Raw genomic sequence first — 22,085 nt, 5'->3', positions numbered from 1 at the left:
TTTGCCACCCTGGAAGACCCTGACCAGAGGGTCAAAGGGTGGCTGACCAGCAGCCTGCTGCTGGGGTGTGAGCTCAGGGTTAAGGAGCGTCTCTAAAGAGCACAGGTGAGCAATTTCTTAGCTTGAGAAGCCTTCCTCTTCAGAAGAGCCTTCCTGTATCAGGGGGCACTGCGGCTGAGGAAGGAGCCTTGCCCTGGAGGTGCGGAGGCCGGAAGATGTCTAGGCCTGCAGAGCTGTCCCTACAATTAGGGCACACACCCAGGGGCAGGGCTCTGTCAACAAGAAGCTCCCACAACACCTCAAATAAATACATCATGGCACTAAACGTGCTAGTTCTCTGCAGCGTGATGGGGCCTCTCAGCGTCTCCCAGCACCAGGGGCTCAGGGCGGCCGAGCTGCGCATGCTCAGGAGGGAAGGGGCCACTCACCATCTGCAGGACGTCGGAGGAGACCATCTGCATGCAGCACATGGCCGTGGCCAACGCGCACACGATGGTGGAGAGGACGTTGAGGGCGCACACGCTGAAGAGGAGGTCCTGGGAGAAAAGACGCGGGAGGGAGATGGTCAGCCTCGCCGTGGGGACCCAGACGGCAGATCTCTGGCGTTTCTGTCAGGGTCCAGAATCAGTCTGCCAATGGCCTCCACGTCATGGAGGTTTGGTTTTGTGATTTCCTTTTTTTTTTTTTTTTGTCTTCAAAACTGGCCTTTCCATGCCTGGGTAGTGAAACCTCCGCAGAAGCCCAAGCACAGGGTTGGGAGAGCTTCCGGGGTTAATAATGCACCTGGGACACTGGGGAGAGGAGTGCCTGGAGGGGGCACAGAAGCCCTGCCCCTTTCCCCATGCCCCTCCCCTTCCCCATGCTCCGCCCCTTTCCTCACGCTCCGCTCCTTTCCCATGCTCCACCCCTTTTCCATGAGGCGGGGCCCAGGCATCTCTTCCATCTGGTTCCTAAATTACAGCCGTTTATAAAAACTCGGTAATCTATTGAATAGTAAGTGAAACAAAAACAAAAAAACTGGCCTTTACACAGAACCATTTTTTTCCTACAGTTCTAATCAAATTCTTCTTAGACCCTAAATCATGTATTTTACAATTTTGGTAATTATTAGGCAGACACTAAGAAAACCTCGAAATGGCCATTATTTAAGGAGGCGGGCAATCTTTATGAATCACACAACATAACTGAAAATCTGATAAGTATTCATAATACTTATGAATATAAGTATTATATTCATAATACTTATGAATTATGTATTTCATAATACATCGCCACGTTTTTAAAATGGAACTTTCTATCTTGAGACGACAGAAGATCCACATGCAGTTTTAAGGAATAATCCAGGGAGACCCTCTGCACCCTCAGCTCACCGCCCCCACCACCCCCTGGATGGAAACTCCTCACAAACCATGACGAGGGGTCACAGCCAGGACGGACAATAGTGTAGTCAAGAGACGAAATACTTCCATCACCACAAGGACCCTCCACACACACACTCTGTTGCCTTTTCTAGATGCCCCTACCTGTCTCTCTGTTCCCACCCAATCTCTCCCCAACCCTGTCCGCCATGCGTTTGTCTCTATTTTTAGAATGTGTCATCTCAAGAATGGCAGGTAGACTCAGAGAGCACGTAGCCTTCCAGAATTAGATGTCTTCACTCAGCGAATTCCCTCAAGATTCCTCCAAATTTTTGCAAAGCTCATCCCTTTTTCTTGCTGAGCAGTATTCCACGGCGTTAATACACCGCAGTGTAATCATTCACCAGTTGAACAACATCTGGACATTTTTTTTTACAGTTTGGGTTTATTACACATAAAGCTGCCGTGAACATTTGTTTACAGGTCTTTGTGTGACCATAACTTTTTATTTCTCTGGGATAAACGTCCATGGGCACCACTGCTGGCTCCTGTGGGAGCTCACGCTTAGTTTTATGAGAAACTGCCGAATTATTGAACAACAATAAAAAAATTTTTTAAAAACCTGCCAAATTGTTTTCCAGAGTGGGGAAACCATTTTACATTCCTGCCAGCAATGTGTGGCTGACCCAGGCTTTCCGAATCCTTGCCAGCATTTGGTGTCCATGGACGTTTATCCTAGAGAAATAAAAAGTTACGGTCACACAAAGACTGTAAAAAATATTTTTAAAAATATTTAAAATATTTTAAAAAATATTTTATCTATTTTATTTTATTTTATAGAGAGGGGAAGAGAAGGAGAAAGAGAGAGAGAAACACAGATGTGAGAGAAACATCAATTGGTTCCCTCCCGCACACCCCCCAATCAGGGATCGAACCCACAACCCAGGCTTGTGCCCTCACTGGGGATGGAACCTGAGACCTGTCACTTTGTGGGACGACACCCGACCCACCTAGCCACACCGGTCAGGGCAGCGTGCCTGCTTTGTGGCCCCGTGATGTTAGACTCGGGCCCTGGACCGTGCCCTGACACTGCGTGGGAAGAGGCAGTCTGCCAGGGCCCCAAGCGTGCCGGCCACTCTGGCTGGATGTGCCCAGGACCGGGGTGTGCCTTGTCTGCCCCTCCCCTCGCCCATTTCCCAGGGCTGGGTTTGCAACCACAAGCAACCTTGAGGGAGCAGGTACCATCTCCTCAGACAACGTGCAGTCTCACCGCAGGGCCGAGGCTCCCCAGGCTCGGTATCGCCGCCTGGGAGCAGCCCAGCACACGCGCAGGCACCCTGAGGGGCCCTCCGCACCCTCCCCTGGGATGTGAGGGGCCTGGGGAATTGGCTCAGACCAACGTGACGTTCTGGCTACTGCTGCTTCCGTATGTAAGGAAAAGTCTTTTGTCTCTGAACCAGGAGTCTCGTGCCTTCAGCCAGGGAAGCCACCGTCAACTGGAACAGGCTAGTCCGTTAGCTTCAGAGCAAGGAAACAAGCTCAGACTCCACACTGTGTCCGCCAGTGTGTTTCCATCTCCAGCTTGAGCAGCCACGCAGGGCAGACACGCAGCTTCATGCTCTTCTCTCTAGTAGACTGTATCTCACTAGACACAAGTAATGGGTAAATATCTGTCTGAAAATTTATAAAATATTCCACTGTTGCCCTGGCCGGGTGGCTCGGTTGGTTGGAGCATTGCCCTGTACACCAAAAGGGTGTGGGTTCAATTCCTGGTCAGGGTACAGGCCTAGGTTGCGGGTTCAAGCTCTGGTCGGGGCATGTACGGGAGGCAACTGATCAATGTTTCTCTCTTGCATTGATGTTTCTCTCTCTCTGTCTCAAAATCAAGAAGCATATCCTTGGGTGAGGACAAAAAGAAATATTTCATTGTTCTCTTCTGCCTTTTAAATTCAGACTAGAAGGAGATGATGTGTTTAATTTCCTCATTTCCAGCCACACACAGAGAACAGTCCACCATTGCCTTTAAACAAAGGAGCGCATGAGCAAGACTCTTCAAGAACTCTGAGCAGGCGTTCCGGTCGGCAGTGGGACCGGCATGTGTGTTCAGTCTGTGACTTGTTTTTCTTTAAATCAAATTTCTCGAGTTATGAGTACTTCCTGGAACAGATTCCAGGCCATGTACTCTGTCTCTGCAGAAAGCCGCTCTTGCCCGCGGAGGTCTCTGCAGCTGACCTGACTACTGATCCTATGAAAGGAGCTAGAATGAGGCTGTCCTGTGGGGAAGGTTCATGAATCGCAGAGGAATCTGTGGAGCTGTCATTTCAAGACGTAAACGCCCCACTTAAGATCTCTGCAAATGTAAGTCCATTTGGGACTTCCTTTGAAGTCTCGGGTGCCATAAATCACCCAAACGCTACCACAAGAGGACAGCTTCTCCTGCAACAAGTGCACTTTTAACGTTCAACGGCACTCTGAACTTTGAGAAGGACCCACGAGGAGATTAACACTCTCTCCACAGCGGTGCAGAACCAGGCCTCACCGGGTCAGGTGGCCTGCCCTCTGGAGCGGCAGCACTTAGCCTGCAGCTGATGGGTGTAAACTGCCTCAGCTATAACCCATACAAATAATCGTAATTCATAGGCTACATATTTTCTTACTGTTCCATTAGGTTGTTTGCTTTTTTTTTTAATCCTCTCCCGAGGACGTGCTGGCTGATTTGAGAGAGAGGAGGGAAGGGAGGGAGAGACAGAGCAGGACAGAGGAGACATCGGTGCGAGAGAGAACCATCAACTGGCTGCCTCTCGCATGCACCCCGACCAGGGACCGGACCCATGACCTTCCGGTGTACAGGATGGCTCTCCAACCGAGCAAGACTGGCCAGGGCCAGTTTCATCCAGTTTTTTAAGATCAAGAAAACTATTTGCGCCTGGTGCAGAACTCAGCATGCCATGACTCCTGGGAAGCCACGGAGAAGTGGGGTGGGGACTGGGGCCCAGACCACTGTGGCTCTGGGTAAGTGGGAATAAAGGATGGAGCTGACCCCGTGGGAATCAACCGCACTGGCTACACCGACACCACGCAAGAGCTGGAGCATCACCTGGATCAGGGGCAGGCAGGACAGCCCCATCCCCGACAGAAGAAGAAGAAGAAGGCTACTACCCCCCTCTCTCCACCTGCCCTTGCCCCAGAGGGACCAGACCCAAGGCGGAGGGGACAGAAGCGCCCCGGACCTCTCCCCACAGATGGAGGGGCGGAAAGAGGAAAAGTGGGACTGAGGCCCCTCCCCCGGGAAGGAAGCACCGAAACTGCACATGGACACAGCTTTGAGTGGGACGAACGTCAAGAGCTGAAAGTGACCAGAAGGTCAGAGAGACAGCCCGAGCAGCTCCTTAAGGAAGGAGAAGTGCCCTGCGCAGCCGGCGGCAGCGACGGAGGGACGCCAAGGACTCAGGGCACAGCGGCGGGAGCTCTGTGAGGCACGGGGGCCCCACGCCCATGAAGGCAGAGTGAGGGGTCGCCGGGAGGAGGTGACTGGGTGCTTATGAAAGGTCTGCAGCCCTGGCGGGTGTGGCTCAGTGGACTGAACTCTGGTCTGCAAACTGAAAGGTCAGTGGTTCGGTTCCCAGTCAGGGCACATGCCTGGGTTGTGGGCCAGGTCCCCACACTAGGGGGTGTGTGAGAGGTAACCACACATTGATGTTTCTCTCCCTCTCTTTCTCCCTCCCTTCCCCTTGCTCCAAATATAAATAAAATCTTTAAAAAAATTAAGAAGAAAGGTCTCCAGTGCTCCAACCCAATCAGTCACTGGTGGAGAATAACAGTGGGCCATGAATTGTTTTCTCTGTTTTCACATGGAATAATTTGCATTAAAATTTGTTTGGTAATCCTCACCCAAGGACATGTTTATTGATTTTTTTTTAGAGGGACGGAGGAGAAAGAGAGAGAAACATCAATTGGTTGCCTCCTGTATGCACCACAACCGGGGATCGAACCTGCAACCTTTGGGTGCACAGGACAACACCCAGACCAACTGAGCCACTTGGCCAGGGCAGAAATTTTTTTTGGAAAGACAAAACCCAGCAACTCTGCAGCTTTAAGATGCTGAGAGACCAGTGGTGACCCAGGCGTGGGAAGGGGCCCTCATGTGGTGCTATGGGGACGTTCACTCACTTAACCGCCATTGGCTCCCATGACTGTGCCCCGTCTCAGACCAGCATGGTCCCCGAGCGGGCAGAGAGCGGTGCAGGGTCTCCACTCGCAGAGCCGCCCCTCATGCACCTCCTTTGTGTGGGGACTGAATGGCAACTTGGCCTGAGCCTGCTTGAAAGAAAGTCAGAATCAAAGGAACTGACTGGCAGGCCCTGTAAACCCACACAGTAGCAGGCCAGGGACCACGATGGACTTCAGGAACTGGGTCCAAACAGCAAGTGACTGCCCTGTCGGTATTTACTGATGTGGCTTTGATTATGCGGGGCTGCCACTGATGAGTCATCAATCCAGCCGCTCAGCACCCCTCTTGTCGAGCCCCAGGGGCAGTGGCTGCCCAGACGGCCTGGGGGTGTCCACCTGTGCAGACGGAGGTGGGCCAGTGAGGGCGCCGCAGAGATGAGCCCCCAGACGGCCCGTAGCCCTTTCCCCCAGGACAGCTGGCGCCTGCACGACCTTCCAGGTTTCCGAGGTAGCGAGGGCGCGGGAGGGGGGTGTAACAGGAACACAGGTGGGGGGCGCCCCCCCAAGATCATTCAGTCACTCACAGAAACACAACTAACGTCAAAGAGCTCAGACTCCCAACCAACCCCAAGGGTACCTTCCCTGGCACAGTGTCCACGAGACACAAAGTGTGGGTAATTCCTAACTTCAGGCGGAAATCAGGCACGGAGTAGTTCTCACCAGAGGGCTGGAGCCTCGAATCAGACCATGAAGAGGCCGATGAGCATGCTTTGGCAGTCGACCCAAAAGAGCAAGCACGGGAACAGAACCCCAGGGTCACGCCCCCCTGCACCCTCTTCTGCGAAGCGTCGGGAGCATTTACGCGCTATAGGAAGGGGCTGCCCTGGAGATCTGTCCCGCGGAGGAGCTGTGCGTGTGTGTGTGTGTGTGTGTGTCCTGAGTTTTAACACTGAGAAGCATCGCCAGATCCCTCATTATTGCGGGGACAGCGAGGCTCAAATAAGTTTAAGAGCAATGATTCCATTAGAACGTCCTCACCCCTAATTATCAGAAAACTAGCAAGTGAGGCACTTGGATCTGTAGAAATCTCAGAGGCACTGGTGTCGGACCCATCAACTGAGGTTATATTGCAACCAACTACCCGCAATTCTAAGGAAGGACAGACGCCCCCGTGGACAGACACGAGGACCAGCCCATTTGGGGCAGACGCGGTCAGACACCAGCTCTAGGGGCCGAGGTGGACGATGTGCAAGCCCCTGCGGGTGACGGGGCGGAGACACGGAGGGGGGAGTAAAAACCTCGGCTGCAGAGAGGGAGTGTGTCTGTGACGGGCTCCTCCGCAGACTCGACCCCGCTGGGGGAAAATGACCAAGGGCGGTTTGTCTTTGAATGCAGGGCTGGTTCACCCTTCAAAAGCGATCGGTGGGCTTCCCCGGGCCAGAGACCAAGGGAGGAAAAGCCAGATGAGTATCTGAGCACAGGGGAAACTACTCTGACAAACCAGACAGCCCTGGACAGCCCTTCACGACAGAAACCGCTGGGAAACCAGGAATAAGAGTGTGGCCTGTGGCTCCATCCACGTGAGTCTGCAGAGCTGTGAGGTCCCCGGGGAGGGAGGGGGTTGTCAGATGATTTTAGGGGTAGCTGCTGCACTCTAAGCACAACGACCTGTTGTCTGGTTGTGCTTTCACACATGGAGAGAGGTGGTCCCGCTGAGCACGTGACTCCAGGGTTGTCAGAATGAGAGCTCGGGGTGAGCGCTGCTGCCAATGTCCCCACCCCCGGAGGGTGGGAAGGCGGGGTGGGCCCTGGGCACTGGCCGTGAGCAGGCCCAGGGTGCAGAGGGCCAGAAACCAAGGCTGTGGAACATCAGAAACCAGCTCGCACGGAAGAGAGTGGGCCCCTGCATGCTGCTCTCTGGGGCCCTCTGACCCTGCCGGGCCGGACTCCGGCGGGCTGCTGGGGCCACTGAGTTTGGGCCGCTCCTCCCTGAGAAACAAGGCAGGGTGCCCACTGTCCCCCAGAACTTCAGGCACATTCTCTGCCTCTGTGCGTCACTGCCGGTTCGCCAGTGGGTCTCACAGCACGCTGGAGTGAGCAGCGAGCTCACCGGGACCGAGCTGTCACCCTTGCCAGTCACGCCGACGGAGGACCTGCCCCACGCACCCAAGGACACAGAGCAGCCCTGTCCTCCTCTCTTCCCAGACTCCAGGGCGGCTTTCTGGGGGCTCCAGTCCCCCCACACACTGCATTCCCTACACACGTATGACAGAGCTCGGGGCACGTGACTGCAGCCACATCGTCTTTAAAAAAGTGGAGTGCACTGTCATTCAGGGAAAAGAGAAAAACTAGGTCCACTGTTCACATGCATTGTTAAGCAGTCAGTTTTGATTTCTGGGAGTTAAAAAGAGAAACACTCGCAGAAAGAGAAAGAAAGGAACAATACAAACAATTTCCTATTGCATTAGAAAAATCAAAGAAACCAACAAGAAAAATAAGAAAATTTCAAAAAATCAAATGCTGTCCATAAGACTAGGTTGCCAGGGGAAACCATACCACTTCCATTTCCAGATTTTTTTGAAAAGGCGAAATCCACAGCCGCCTGCTCCCAGCTGGCGGGGCAGCGAAAACGTGAGACAGGCCGTGGACTCCACCTCACCCACATCTGCAGAGCCTTTCCCGTCCATTCAGGGCCCACTCCACACACGTGGGAGGCGGGACGGCGACGTGGGAAAAATGGGAAAACCAGACCCAGCAAAAACGACACCCTGCGAGTGGGAAATCGACACCCCTGCAGAAATGCTCCCTGGACAGAGATTCCCGCCCCTTACCCAAAGGAACACGCGCATGAATCAGATTCCCCTCCCCCCCCCCACGTCTGCAATGCCCGGGGGAGACATGCACGGGGGCGGGGCCCGTGCCGTCACCTTGAGGGTCAGCCGCACGGCGTTGCAGTCCTCCCGCAGCGGGTTCAGCTTCAGCGTCTCCCCCAGGTTGCTGCAGCCGGCCGACTGGTGCTGCGTCTCGCAGCAGACGCACACCTCCACGCTGTCAAACTTAATCTGGACAGAGGAACACAGAGCTCACAGTTACAACGGCGTTCCGCCCCGGCGGGTGCCCGCGAGCCGCGAGGGGACGCACAGGTGCCCGCGCCTCAGCTCAAGGCATCCCGATGCAGCGTACATCGTGAAGCCAAAGTGACTTTTGTCGTCGTTGCTGTCGACAACACCATGGGAAACACCGGGAGGAATGCCTCCAAATTCCTGTTTTAAAAGCAATTGATACAAAAGAAAAATCAGTCGATTGGAAGAAACCTAAGCTGGACTGTTGGACGAGATTACAGATGCATCACAGAAAGAGATCGAGGTCCAGGAACAGAGAATCCCTCACGCGGAGAGGCCCATGGGACGTGTTATCCTGGCTCTGTGCCCTGGCACATTCTGCTCCCGGGGTCAGCCAGCTCCCGGCCTGCTGCACCACCCATCTGGGATGAACTCCTGTTCATCCCAGAGTCTTTCTCCGGCTCTCCCTCTCCGGGGCTGCCTGCCTCTCCTCAGAGCCCCGCCTCTGTGGGAGACTTCTGCTCTCTCTGGCCGCACTTCCTCGTGCCCCCTGGGCCCCCCAAGGGCAGCCACCACATCTCGGTATTCACGGTGTCAACGAGCTGTAGGCATTTGAAAATGATGAAGAAATAAAAGTGCCATGAAAAATTTAAAACCATGGAAAGATGAAAAGAAATGCAATTCAGGCCCTGGCTGGTATGGCTCAGTGGATCGGGCACTGGCCTATGAACCAAAGTGTTGCCAGTTCGATTCCCAGTCAGGGCACATGCCTGGTTGTGGGCCAGGTCCCCAGTAAGGGGCACTCGAGGGGCAACCACACACTGATGTTTCTCTCCCCTTTCTCCTTCCCTTCCCCTTTGGTTCGCAGGCCTGCACTCAATCCACTGAGCTACCAGCCAGGCTCGTTCTTGCATGTTTAAATGTCGGTCACCTTCAAAGCACTCTCCATTTGATACAACACACCTATTGAGACAGTTTTGCCCACTGCTCAAAAGTTTTGAACTCATCAATTTTAAGTCTTTTAGTGCTTTTGGTACTTTTTGTTTCACCTCTTCCACATCGGCAAATGGTTTCGCTTTGAGGACTTTTTCAAGCGGGGAAACAAAAAGTCACTCAGGGTAAGTTCGGGTGAACAGGGAAGGTGGGGCAGGAGCGTCAGGCCATTTCTGGTCAGAAACTACTGAGCACTCAGCGCGGGGTGGGCATGCACACTCGTACATCACCCATCATGAAATGAGCAAACATGTTCAGTCTTCAAAAACCATTCACTCAAGCCGAATGCAGCCTCTCACAACAACGCCAGCTGATGCACTGATCCAGATGGGTTCCTAGAACACTCACCTAGATGGGGAAGCCTGTCCTACAAGGGGCCCGCCCTCCAGGGGGTAATTCCAGTATTTTTTGGGTTCCCTCCACTCCTTTTATACCTCATTTTTGCTCTTTTAATTTCCTAAAATCGCTCTGATTTTTTTTCTGGATTTCTACATGTGTTAGAGTAAGTGGGGGGTGGGCACCGCAGTCTGAGGAAGAGAAGTGTACGGGCTGGAGGCCGAGCACGGGGAGGTGGGCCTGCACAGGCACCGGGGTCCGGGGGCAGTGCCTACAGCTGCAGGGTCAGCAGGGTCAGCTGCAGGCTGGGCTGCACCTCAGCCCAGGGCTGAGGACGGGGCTTCTCTCAAAGCAGTTCTGAGATAGGACCTGGGCCATCTTGCCTCTCCTGGTTGTGCGGCCCTCCACACTCAGCCATCCTGAAGACTCCGTGAGCTCCGTGGGGTCCTAGGATCATGCCTTCTAAGGGAAAGCTACCTCGAGTTGGGTTTCTTCACAGCTGAGGACCCTGCCTGGACAGGGGGGCATGCTGACTGCACCCCCAAGAAAAGCTGCGGTCCTAGAAAGGCCAGTCCTTCCCGGGGAACGCACCTGTGGGCCGGTATTCCCGTCACAACGCCAACAGAGTAGGTGGAGCTGGACAAAAGTCTTTTAAAGAAGGTATGGAAGAATAAGTTACTACTATTCAGAAAATTTGAAAATGAGTAATATTAGGAGGACTAGATGCCTTAACCGATGTTGAATTTATTTTGAAGGTGCTTAATCAAAACATTAAGTGGGTGGTCTTGGCCCAGTGGTTTAATCGGTTGCAGTGTGGTCCCGGACAACCAAGGGATGTGGGTTGATTCCAGGTCAGGACACAGGCTTGGGCTGCGGGTTCCGTCCCCGTTTGGGGTGCAGATGGGAGGCGACCCTTCGATGCTTCTCTCTCTGTCCCTTCCTGTCTCTCTAAAATCAATAACTATATCCTTACGTCATGATTAAAAAAACACATTATGTTAATGGTTTAAAAATAGCTAAAAAGTTCAATGAGATAGGACAGCTTCAGAAACCAAACCAATAATCTGCAGGAACCTAGTAAATGAAAAATACAGTATTTTAATTCAGTAGGAGAGAGAGAGTTTACATTAAAAGGGGGGCTGGTAAAATAGGGTATTCATCTATGATTGTCTCCAGACATGTAAGACTAAAGTATATTTGACTAAGACTCTAAATAAAAACAGTAAAAATACAGGAAAATGAAAAAGAATGGTTGCGTAAACATGGAATGTGGAGTTGTCCCAAAATCTCAGAACTGATAAAGTCTCAGAACGAAAGACGGACCCGGACAGTGTCTCCAGCCAGCCAGGCCCGCGGCTGGAGCTGTCAGGAGACACGCCTTTCTCACCGAGGCCTCTACGCTTCCTGCTGGGGGTCTGCAGCTCAGGGCGTGTTCTTACAGACGGACAAAAAGTTAACGTCTGCTTAGCAGCATTAGGCATGAAGGGATGAGAAATGAGAAGAACATGCAAATAATAACTTTGTGCCAGTGAATCTGAACACCTGGGAAGAAAAATAGATGATTTTCTATGAAAATAGGAAGTAATAAAACTGGCAATGCAAAAAAAAAACAACAAACCCAAAACAAAAAAACAACAAACAGGTTTACAATTGAATGGACTACAAACCATAGAAAGGCTCTTACCAGCCAGCAGCCGGGGACACTGAGGTGGCCTAAGCTACCTGCCCTCGCCTTGAGATCCACAGCGAGGGTGAAGTCCCCGCGTGTCCCCCACCCATCAGTGGCTCCACTGAACAGCCCCCCGGGGCAGAGTCCCAGGCCCTGGTTCTCGGGCCTTCCCCCGGGGGCCGAGTGCGTGCTGGGCACCCACAATGCACACAATGGGGATTCCCTGCCCAGAAGAATGCTTCTGGCTTCAAGGCTGATCAGCTCGTCAAAAGCAGCCACGAGAAAAGCACAAAATGGCCGTTTTCCTTTCCTTCTTCCCACGGGACTAATTAGCACACGGGAGCCCAGTTCCCCTTGGGCAAGTTCATGTCTCACATCGCCCAGGGCGAGCAGCCAGGGCTGGGCCGCATCACCGGACTCTGGACCTGGGAGGGCTGCTCTTGGCTTCAGGGGGTCCCTTCCTTCCTCTCATCTGCTGGACAAAGCCCAGCTCTCCTTATGTAGTCTGCTCTCCCACGCCTCAAAACACGCAAGGAATTGTCTCAGACGGTCACGCCTGGCCCTTGGAATTGACGAAGAAAGGACCCAGTGTAAGTGGCAAGCCCGCCTCCCTGGGGGGTGGGGGGAAGGAGGAGAGAGACTGCACTCGGCTGGAAAGCACAGCCGATCACGTCCCATAACCCTTCAGTGACCCGGGCAAACAGACATCCAAATAAATCTTCCCCCTCAGTATTTCACTGAACTGGTCATTAATTCTGAGAAAAAGTCTGGAAATCTCCCGATGAGTTCTCTGACCCCGACGTCTCGGTGTGCGGGAGGGCTGACAGATTTATTTCGGGGATGGCTCTCAGGGTCCGGGGCGCCAGGAACGACGCAGCCAAGCTTTGCAAATGAAGCCGCTGTCATTTTTCACGGGTCTCGTCGGGGCATTTCACAGCCAGGCGCCCCTCTTATTTATGGCCATCAGCCTGTCCAGGAGTGAGAAGGGCTGACACAACAGGAAGAGGGGGTGCCCCCGAGGCTCTAACAACAGCATAAATGAGACAGACGGGTGACCTCTGGGGAGTTCCCAAAGGCAGGCAGGCGGCCGGGAGGCAGGACCCGGAGGGAGGGAGGCGGGGCGGGGAGGAGGAGAGCTCAGGGGGTTGGGCAGCGAACCCCAGGGACACCCAGTAGGCATTCTGTCCCTGAGGGTCACTAACTGGCCGAGACACAGAGGAAGCAAGGCACGGGGGACAGAGTACCTTACAGGGTGGCTGTCACCTACAGAGTGACCCACGACAAGCCACAGGACCTCTCCGGGCTTCAGGTTCCCGGGGTCACGGTGAGAGCATCAGACGAAGTTAAGGAAGTAAACACAGTGCAAATGCTGTTCGGTGTTAGTGTTATTTTATTATCTCAACTGTGAAATGGGTTTGCAAAAACTTGCCGCTGTTTTCGAATTCATCGAGGGTTCTACCGCTGTGACGGACCTTCTCCTTCATCCGGTGACACCAGATGAATCTGCGCGCTCGGTCCAGGCCCAGCCCATCCAGAGGGACCCCTCTGTCCCGCAGGGTGCCTGCCAGCGGGATCCTGAAACACGCGTGGGCCCCGAGGAGGTGGGGTCTGACAACCTCATGCGGGTGGGCACTCGAGACCCCAGAACACCAGTGATGGGTCTACACCACCACGACGCTGAAAACATCACGCCGAGTGACGGACACGAGACATGAAAGGCCACACGGTGTACGACGCCATTCCCACGCAGAGTCCAGAACACAGAGGACCTCCAGAGACAGGGAGGGGGTCTGTGGGTGACGGGGTGGGGTGGGGGGATGGGGACCCGACACCTGCAGGTGATGGGGTTTCCTCCTTGGGGATGAAAAGTTCCAAGATGAACTGTGATGACTGTACCAATCAGGGAAGGTGCTAAAAATGACTGAACTGCACACTTAGAACAAGTGAGTAGTATGGTGGATGAATTACATCTCAAAAAAGTCTTAAAAAAAAAAAAAAGAAAAATTGCAAGCACATGGAGATTACCGACTAACAGTTTTAAGGGTTCCAACCTCTTTAACATTCTGCCAGATATTTACTCTAACACAGGAAGTCTGGGAGCAATGACCTCTGCCTCTGCCACAGTGGCCTCCTGACTCGGACACTGGCCCACAGCGCCCACGGCGTTGTGGCTGAGATACAGGACAAACCCGCGCAGATGACCAAGTCCTGTGGAGGAAAAAGGATGGTGTGGCTTCTCTCTCACGGGGAGAGCGCCCCACCCTTGCCTGAAGAAGCTTTTATTGGATTCAAGTTGCACAGGAACATAAGGTGTATACGTAAAGCTCATTAATCATTATCAGGCAGTCAGGATCAAACGATAGATAATATACAAAGAACTCTGAGGGCCTATTCCGAGTCAGGGTCAGATAGTTAAATGGCCATAAAACTTTGGGGAACAAACTCCCTTCCTGCCGGGATCCTTATCATTTAATCCAGAGCATTCTAAACAAAGCAGGTTTCACAGGATTTTACAAATTCTTTCTTAGGCCTGATCGCCTGGGGAGCCCCTGCTTCCCAACACAGGGCCGCACCCACAACTGGCATTATTTCAGGCTTAAGTCAGGCAGGGGAAGTAAGGCAGCGAAGAGATTAGGAGACTTCTTATAGATAGAATGAGGACTCAGGCTGTGTCAAAGCCAAGGGGCAAGGGTCCATCACCCATTTTCTATAGGCCCCAAGTCCTTCCCTGGGGGGCCCCATGATCATGTCTGTCTTAGGTCATCCCTCCCTTGAGGGATCTTACCCATCTTACACGTGATTCCCGGCTGATACTCATGTAAGAGGAAAGGACCCTTTAACGAGGAAGCCAGCCAGGACACCCGTTGGTTTAGAACGTTTTCTCTGAGAGATAAGAAGATAATTGGTAATGGATTTCTTACCAATTTTTATTTCCCGGGAAACGTGGATTTTAAAAAACTTCATTAGAATTGAACTCTCCACCTTTAAACTGGTTTTTGGTTTGGCTCTACATTGCTTTCCTTCTATTTGACTCTGCCACAGTAGCTTGGCAGTCACGACTGTTCCGTGTCTCCCCATTTCTCTCTCCGGGCACTTGAGCGCATCGGAACACAGACGCGTGTGGGGGAGAGCTTCGCGTTGCCGATGGGGGCACACGGGTGCAGCGCTGCTTTAATTCCGCTCCGAAACGGGCTTTCTGGGTCAAAGGGCGACGTCCATTAAAGAAAAACCCCCTTCAAGCCCCAAATCGGCTGAGAAGCTAGGGTTCTGTTTTGCATGTGTACAAAACATCTAAGGGAAAAGTTATCTGATCCAAAAACTAGATCTTTCAGTAGAGCGCTTGTTACGTAAATTATACATTTAAGCCTGTAACCTCCCCTGATCTTTGTGTTGAGGGGGGATAATAAATGCTTTCCATTTGTGGCATCAGAGATTTCACCCTGTTTGTCTCTTATATCACTGCATTCTTTCTATTTGCTCATTTCGCTGCTGCCTCTGCAACAGATGCTCAAATTAATTGTGGAGCGGTAAATCTATCAGAGGAACAGGCTTTTCATCTCCGTCGTGCATGCGCCATCCCGAGAGAGAGAGAGAATCTAAGGAGCGTGGGGTCGTGAAGGTGCCAAGGGCGACACTCCTGCCAGGGAGGGCACTGGCAGGTGAGAAGGCCAAGGCCAAGGCCAAGGCCACGGGTCCTCTTCACAGGGCATGGGGACTGGCCCTACAGTCCTGGGAGCGTTTATGAGACCTTTTTGTTCAAGTGACACGTTCGAGGACAGCACGCGCTGGTAAGCTGGCAGTGCTGGCAGCAGCCTCCCCAAAGAGTATGACAATGAGGTGGCTCTCCTCGAGACAGTCTTGTCCCCCGAGAGGCGGGCAGCTAGCTAGCTAGGAAGACTCCTCTTCTGGACCCACACGGGCGGGCTCTGCCTTCCTCTCCTGAGATTCCTCTGCTTTAATTATGCAGATGTGCATTTTTAGGCCAGACTCTGAAATTTCATTACTTTGTACTATAATCAAAGCTGGGGAAAAAAAAAAAAAAAACCTTAAAAAAGCCAAGCAGAGCTCTACACGGCTGGCAGGAATAAGAGAAAACCGTGCCGGGTAGCAGGAAAATGAAGGGCCAGTTGCATTGTTCTTCAGAGAGACCCAAGCAGGCACGCTGGCCCCGCAGCTGTGCTCGGAGTAACAAAAAGATTGGAAAAAACCTGCATGAGGTTCTGGGCGCAAATTAACTCGGGGAATGGTGTTTTAAAAAATTAAACAGGCCTCTCTCCTGAATGACTCTTCAGACATATCACAGGCCAGTGCAGGGTGTTGTCACTCTCCAAGAAGCTGAGGGACCACAACCTTCTTCCCCTCCTCCCCTCCCCCTCGGTCCTTTCTAGCCTCACACCCCTTCGCATCTGGCAGGACTAATGCTCAGGAGCAGCGCCCAGAGGGGTGGGGAGGGGTTCGGCAATCCCTGTGGGGTCCTCGCTTTGCCCTCCCCACCACCAGTTTTTAGGGGCAGCCCAATGGACCCCCCATCCCGAGGCTCAGCCCCACTCCACAGCATCGCGGCGCCCTTTGCAGGTGCAAATATCTGCCAAGGAGTACGTGCTCCCTCCTAGAACACAACACACACATCAGCCAATAAACTACACCTTCTTACTCGTTTTTTTTTTTTTCTGGTCTCTAATCTAACCTAAGAGACTGTGGCAGCCTGGTGACCTTCAGAAGGATACGTGAAAGAATGTTACCCATGGCGGCCTGGTGTGTTTCTGGGTGAAACTGAACACACTAGAGCGCTAGGCCCCCAGCTCGGCCTTTGAGAAATGATCGATTTCAGAACTGCGAAAATGTCCACTGGGGGGCGCTGATCAAATGAGGACTGAGGGAGGAAGGACCTGGGCAGGGCTGCCCAACGCTCAGTCACCCCAGGGCTAATGGACACATTTGGTATTTTTACTTTCTTTTCATCTTGGGGATAAAAGAGGGGACCATCACACAAAAAAAATCTCAGTTCCTAGCTTTCTTTGAATAGGTTCCAGGTTCACGAGGCCTTCGCGAGGAGCTGTTCCCTCAAAGCAAGGCCTCCGGCTCCGGGCTCCAGTGAGTTTGAGGCTGGCTCCGCCCCCCGCGGTGCAGGGGTTCGTTTTCTCCCCTCTGGGAAGTGAGGCGTCCTCCTCCCGCTTTCCACCTTCCACGACGTGGACCCCACTCCAGCCCCGTCATTTCGTGCCCACTCCTTGTGTTCTTGCGAGTTTGCTCCCTCTATAAATGAGCCTTTCCTGGCATGCCAGTGGGGTCTTGGGGGACGCAGATCCTAGGTGCAGCTGAAGCAGCTGCGTGTCACTGTGCTACTAAAACCCTGGGTCAAGGGCCGGTTTTTCAAGGGCCACTTTTCCTTCTAGAGACCCCCCTCCAAGCAGATTTTAAAGCCCTGTTCAATACAGCATGGGCCCAGCAGGCCGGGAGGCAGAGGGTACAGAAAGGTCACCTGAAAGGCTGGGCCTGGAGACGGGGCCCCCAGGTCCCTCCCCAGCCTCACCGATCCACACCCTGCACAGCTCGGCAGGAGGAAGGCAGGCCTTCGGGGAGGGCACACATAGCTGACGGAGGGTGAAGAGGGGGGAGGTCCCCCAGGATGAAGGGAAGCCTGGAGCTGCTGCCCAGGCCTGGCTGGCTCCCTCCCTGCTGTCCCCAGGCACAGGCGACCCCAGCCCTAGGCTCAGAAGACAGGAGGAGTCCAGCCCAAATGGGAACAAGGACATCGGGTGTCTCCCGAGGAGTAGGAGCCCCTAGATCTGAGTCTATGATGTGGGGAAAACGACGGCGAGCCTTCAAGTCCCTGTTAAACTTCTGCGACCAGATGTTGGAAGTCGGGTGGCAATCAGGTCTTCCCACTGCCTACCCGGGTGGATGTGCCATGGGGAGCAAACAGCACCCGACAGGCGACCAGAGACTGCAGAGACGGTGAAACGTCACCGAGCGTCCCGACCACGAAGTCGCATCGACAAAACCCCCGGAGGACAGCACGGTGGTGTCCCTGGGAGGCAGGCGACGAGTCCAGGGGAGAGAAGTGTAAGGGACGGAGACCCTGTAGTCACGGGGTCCAGGGAGACTGAGGGACACAGGCAAGCGCTGACACTGCGAGGTCCCCGCCCGCAGGGCCCCAGCTCCCTGTGGCCTTCCTTGGGGCCCTGTCCCTGCTGCTCTGCTCCTGAAATCCTCTCCCTCCGCTGCTCGCAGGGCTGCCTGCTTGCTTTTGCTCAGGTGGCAGGTCCCATGCTGCTCTGAGCTCATCGCCCCTCCCTTGCTTCTGGCCCAGTCCCACTTCCTGTTGTCTGAAACCACCACCTCCGCCTGTCTGTCATCGACCTCTCCTCTAGGAACACACACGAGCTGCACACGAGGAAGGGGCGGAGCCAGGGCTTCCCACTCTTGTCCCTGACACGTTCCTGGCATCTAGGGCATGTCAGATGTGTGGCTCTGCCTTTGTACAGAGTGCAGTGAACCAATAAATTTAAGAATGAATGAACGTACATGGGACTGAGAAATATGCATATGGACCCGTGATTGGCTTTAAACACACCAATTTTCGAACTGGCTGGGTGGCTCAGTTGGCTGGAGCATCCTACCATACACCAAAAGGCTGTGGGCATTCAATCCCCAGCCAGGGCACATACCCTAGGTTGCAGGTTCAAACCCCGGTGGGGGTGCTTATGGGAGGCAACCAACTGATGTTTCTGTTTCTCTTTCTCTCTTCCCTCCTACTTCCTCTCTGCCTAAAGTTAACAAGCATTTCCTTGATTAGGATTTTTCAGGAATACCGGATGTGGTTTTGCTGAGACTGTTTCCTTTGCTGAGAAACTCTGGGGTTTGGAACCAACGTTCAAACGGCAGCTTTAGCTATGAAACATTTACCGATGACAATGGCAAATCCATGTGAAAATGAATCCGAACAGAATGGCATTAGTACAAAAGGACAAATTCTGTGTGATCATGATAAACCACGAAGAGCAGTTAAAACGCCAAATTGGCTACAAAGCCAAGAGAGGCCAGGACCCCCCTCGCTCCATGATGAGTAGAATAAAAGGCTACGTCTCTTGGCAACAACGGAAGCCACAGTGAAGGGGACGACCCACCGACAGACCAGCCTCGAGAGGGGCTGTGGGCCTCCAACTGTGTTTCCCTTCATCTTTTAGCCAAGCGGTTCTGAGAGTCCAGCCCAGGGCCGTGTCCTCTTGTAATTCATTATTCATCCCAATGAAGCTAAATCAAGGTTGCCCTGGTGACAGTGGGACTCCTCTGAGGGCTATGGCAACATAATTAGCGTTGGCTTGGTTACCAGATGCTTTCCATTCTGAGATCAGAGTGCTGGCCATCCATACGGCTACAAGCCTCAAGAAGAAATTCTAACAGGCTATGGGAAGATGGAGGTAGTTACCAAATCCGCACAGGTGCATTCCCAGCAGACTTACGTGTGATAACCCGAAACGGTAGTTAGCTCAGGGGGCCTTTGGCAGGTCGGCCGATCAGACAAACGGTCACATGTAGGGACCACGCAATGCCACCCAACAATGAAAAGGAACAGACTGATATACCCAGCAACTTGGATGGATCTCTATGGAATGACGCTGAATGAAAAAAGCCAGTTCCAAAGGGTTGCAGACTGATTATTCCATTTGCGTAACTCCTTGGAAACGACAACATTCTGGAGACGGTGCACAGATTCGTGGTCGCAGGAGCTGAGGTCAGGGTGGAAGGAAGGTGAGTGTGGCGTTAACAGGATCAGCCGGAGGGGGGCCGTGGCACTGACACAGTTCAGGCCTTCGGCTCAGGTGGTACGTACACGAACCTACGCAAGTGAGAAAAGTGCCCCTAACTTGGTGCACCCACTCACACAGGCAGACACGTCAAGTGAAAATGGGGCAATCTGGCTTAGATGGGCTGGTTGTACGTACCAAGGTCCCTGTTGTGGCTGTGACACTAACAACTTTGGGCAAATCTACAAGTGTCTCTGCAAGAGTTTTCCATTTCAGAGGACTGGCCACAGGTGCCCAGATTCCACACTGTTGCTGGGTGCGTCTGGGAAGGTATTCGCCAGTGGGGTTGGCATTTCAGTTGGCAGACTCAGTGACGGGAACAGCCCTCCCCAAGGTGGCGGCAGTGTCCAATCCCCTGGAGGCCCGGATGGAACTAAGGTGAAGAAAGGAGGAATTCACCCTGAATCTCCTGCCTCGCTGTTGGGCTGGGCCACGGCATCTCCTCCTGCCCTCAGGCCGGGATGTAGTCCTGAGGGGCCTTCGGCTTCCCTGGCTGCCAGGCCTCAGGCTCAGACTGAGTGAGGCCGGAGGCTATGCTGGGTCCCCAGCTTGCAGACAGCAGGACATGGGACTTCTCAGCCGCCGTGGTCCTGTGAGCCAACTCCTCACATAAATTTCCTATATAGTTCTGTTTTTCTGGAGAACCCTGACTAATATAACACGTTATATTGTGTATAAGGATACAATAGACGTAAACAACCTCAAGATCAGGAAAATAGTAAAATGTATGTTTAAAGAAAGAGGTACTGAGTTCTAATTATACATTACCTTTGTTTATAAAATAACATATTTAACTGTAAGTTCTACAGTTGCATTTTTCACCATGTCCATAAGCCGGTCCCACAGCCTGGCCATTCCTGCCTCAGGAGACGCTGGGGCACACCACAGCGGGGAAGAGCCCCCTGAGAGAATCAGCAGCCCTTCTATGTCACCCAGGTGAACTTGGAAAAAAGAAGGTGGGGATTAGAACTCCCAAGTACATTGACCCTTCTTCCTTTGCTACCAGAGGCTTTTCTTTATCACCGGTTCTCCTGGACCTACGGACAGCCCTTTGTTAAGCTGCTTTTAGGAAAAGGGCCGCATGCTGGCCTCCCCTCCCAGACAGCGGGTGCTGTGCTTGGGGGTGCACGCCAGGGAGAAAAGCAGACGAAGCCCTCCGATCAGAAAGAGGCAGACAAGGAAGTAGCAGGTGGGGATCTGCTCTCCATCAAATCGCCTGCCCAAGTGTCAGGTCCCCTGAGGCCACCCTTTTTTTGTTCTGGGGGACACAGGTACGCAACACGCAGTGTGGGCGGAGACTAGAGAGACGCACAATTAGCCTTCAGATCACAGGTACAGTGGGATCAAGGGCCAGCCAGGTGGCCCAGCTGACGCGGATGAATCGCGCTGTCCCTGCGGGGTGACGCATCTCACGGGAAAGGATTTGGGGTCAGGAGAACACTGGTGTGCGCACGGGGACCCTCGACGTAAGCCACGTCGGTACGTACTTCACAGAAGACATTTCTCCAGTACATAAGCCACGTTGGTACGTACTTCACAGAAGACATTTCTCCAGTACATAAGCCACGTTGGTACGTACTTCATGGAAGACTTTTCTCCAGTGATGTGCCTGATATGGCTGGACAGAAGAGCTCACACTTCTCAGAAAACTGCCTACTGTGTTCACCTCCTTTTGTTGCGATATCAAAGCTGTGGATCAGGTTCCCTTCAATTCTCTATTTCAAAAGAGGTATTCAAAGATGTGCTTTAACTAAAAATGAACGGGATATAGTCTTTACCTCTACTGTCCAAGGCTTCTCCTCCATCTCCTTCGCTCTCTCTCCCTCTCTTTTTCTTTTACCCTCACCTGAGGGCAGGTGTATTGATTTTAGAGCGAGGGGAAGGGAGGGAGGGGGGGGGAGAGAAACATGGATGGGAGAAACGTGGATCGGTTCCCTCCCATATGCGCCCTGACCAGCACCGAACCCACGACCCAGGTACATGCCCTGACTGGGAACTGAACCCGCAACCTTTCAGTTTACAGGACGACACTCCAGCTGAGACACACCAACCAGGGACATCTCCTCTTTTAATTGTTAGCATAATTCTACAGTTCCACTGTCATGTGAAACAAAAACTCCATGATTCATGGAGGGTGAAGAGCACAGGGCACAATCTGATGCCAGCACCTGCCAGCTCCGCGACTTCGGGAAAGTTATGTGACCCTCAAGGTCTCCGCTTCCTCACCTGGAAGCAGGGATAACAGGCGGCCTGCCTCCGAGGCACAGTCGTCGGGAATAAATTAGAGAGCCTGTATCACGTGCTCAGAGGTAGCACTCCTCGCAGCTCTCCTCCATCACTCAGGGGTCCAGAAAGACCGATGGGCCTATCTGCGCATGTGCGTGCGTGAGCACGTAAGCACGTATGATAATGCCGGGAGAGCAGGCGCTGGCTAGCCGTACTGTGACCACCCAGCACACATCTCCTGCTCCCCCGCTCCCTTAACTTTCTGTATGACAATTACTTCTTGGGTCCCATTGCCGGGACAGAGAAGCCGATTCTTTCTGGTCCTGGCCAATCAGAACGCCGCCCTCTGGCTTCTGCGGACAGAGCGCGAACGAAGAGGTTAAGGACCGCTGGGACGTTTCACGGCTGCAGACCTGCACACCGGTGAGGCCGGGACTCCTGCTACCGGAACATGGGACCC

At 53.2% G+C, this 22,085-nt stretch overlaps 1 protein-coding gene across 7 annotated transcripts in view; it reads right to left on the bottom strand.

The window, feature by feature from the left end:
* FAM189A1 (family with sequence similarity 189 member A1) overlaps nt 1-22,085 on the bottom strand; it is a 189,937-nt gene that overhangs the window by 19,636 nt on the left and 148,216 nt on the right. For 4 of the 7 annotated variants that reach the window (XR_006784031.1, XM_045824756.1, XM_045824761.1 and 1 more), the window contains exons 4-5: nt 8,456-8,590; nt 429-536 (exon numbers count right to left, since the gene is read on the bottom strand). The exons of 1 other annotated variant lie outside the window; for it this stretch is intronic. Coding sequence is in view for 5 of the 6 variants with exons in the window: in XM_045824756.1 (XP_045680712.1) it covers nt 429-536; nt 8,456-8,590 (243 nt within the window). In the remaining variant the exon portion in view is untranslated. The remainder of the gene's footprint in view (nt 1-428; nt 537-8,455; nt 8,591-22,085) is intronic. 2 more of the 7 variants (XM_045824757.1, XM_045824758.1) reach the window with 2 other exon arrangements.

The sequence above is a fragment of the Phyllostomus hastatus genome, unplaced genomic scaffold, assembly GCF_019186645.2.
Source record: "Phyllostomus hastatus isolate PE091 unplaced genomic scaffold, TTU_PhHast_1.1 phas_scaffold_555, whole genome shotgun sequence".
NCBI classification, from domain to species: Eukaryota; Metazoa; Chordata; class Mammalia; order Chiroptera; family Phyllostomidae; genus Phyllostomus; species Phyllostomus hastatus.
Note: the sequence above shows the minus strand (reverse complement) of the source record. Positions and strands in the feature narration are given on the sequence as shown.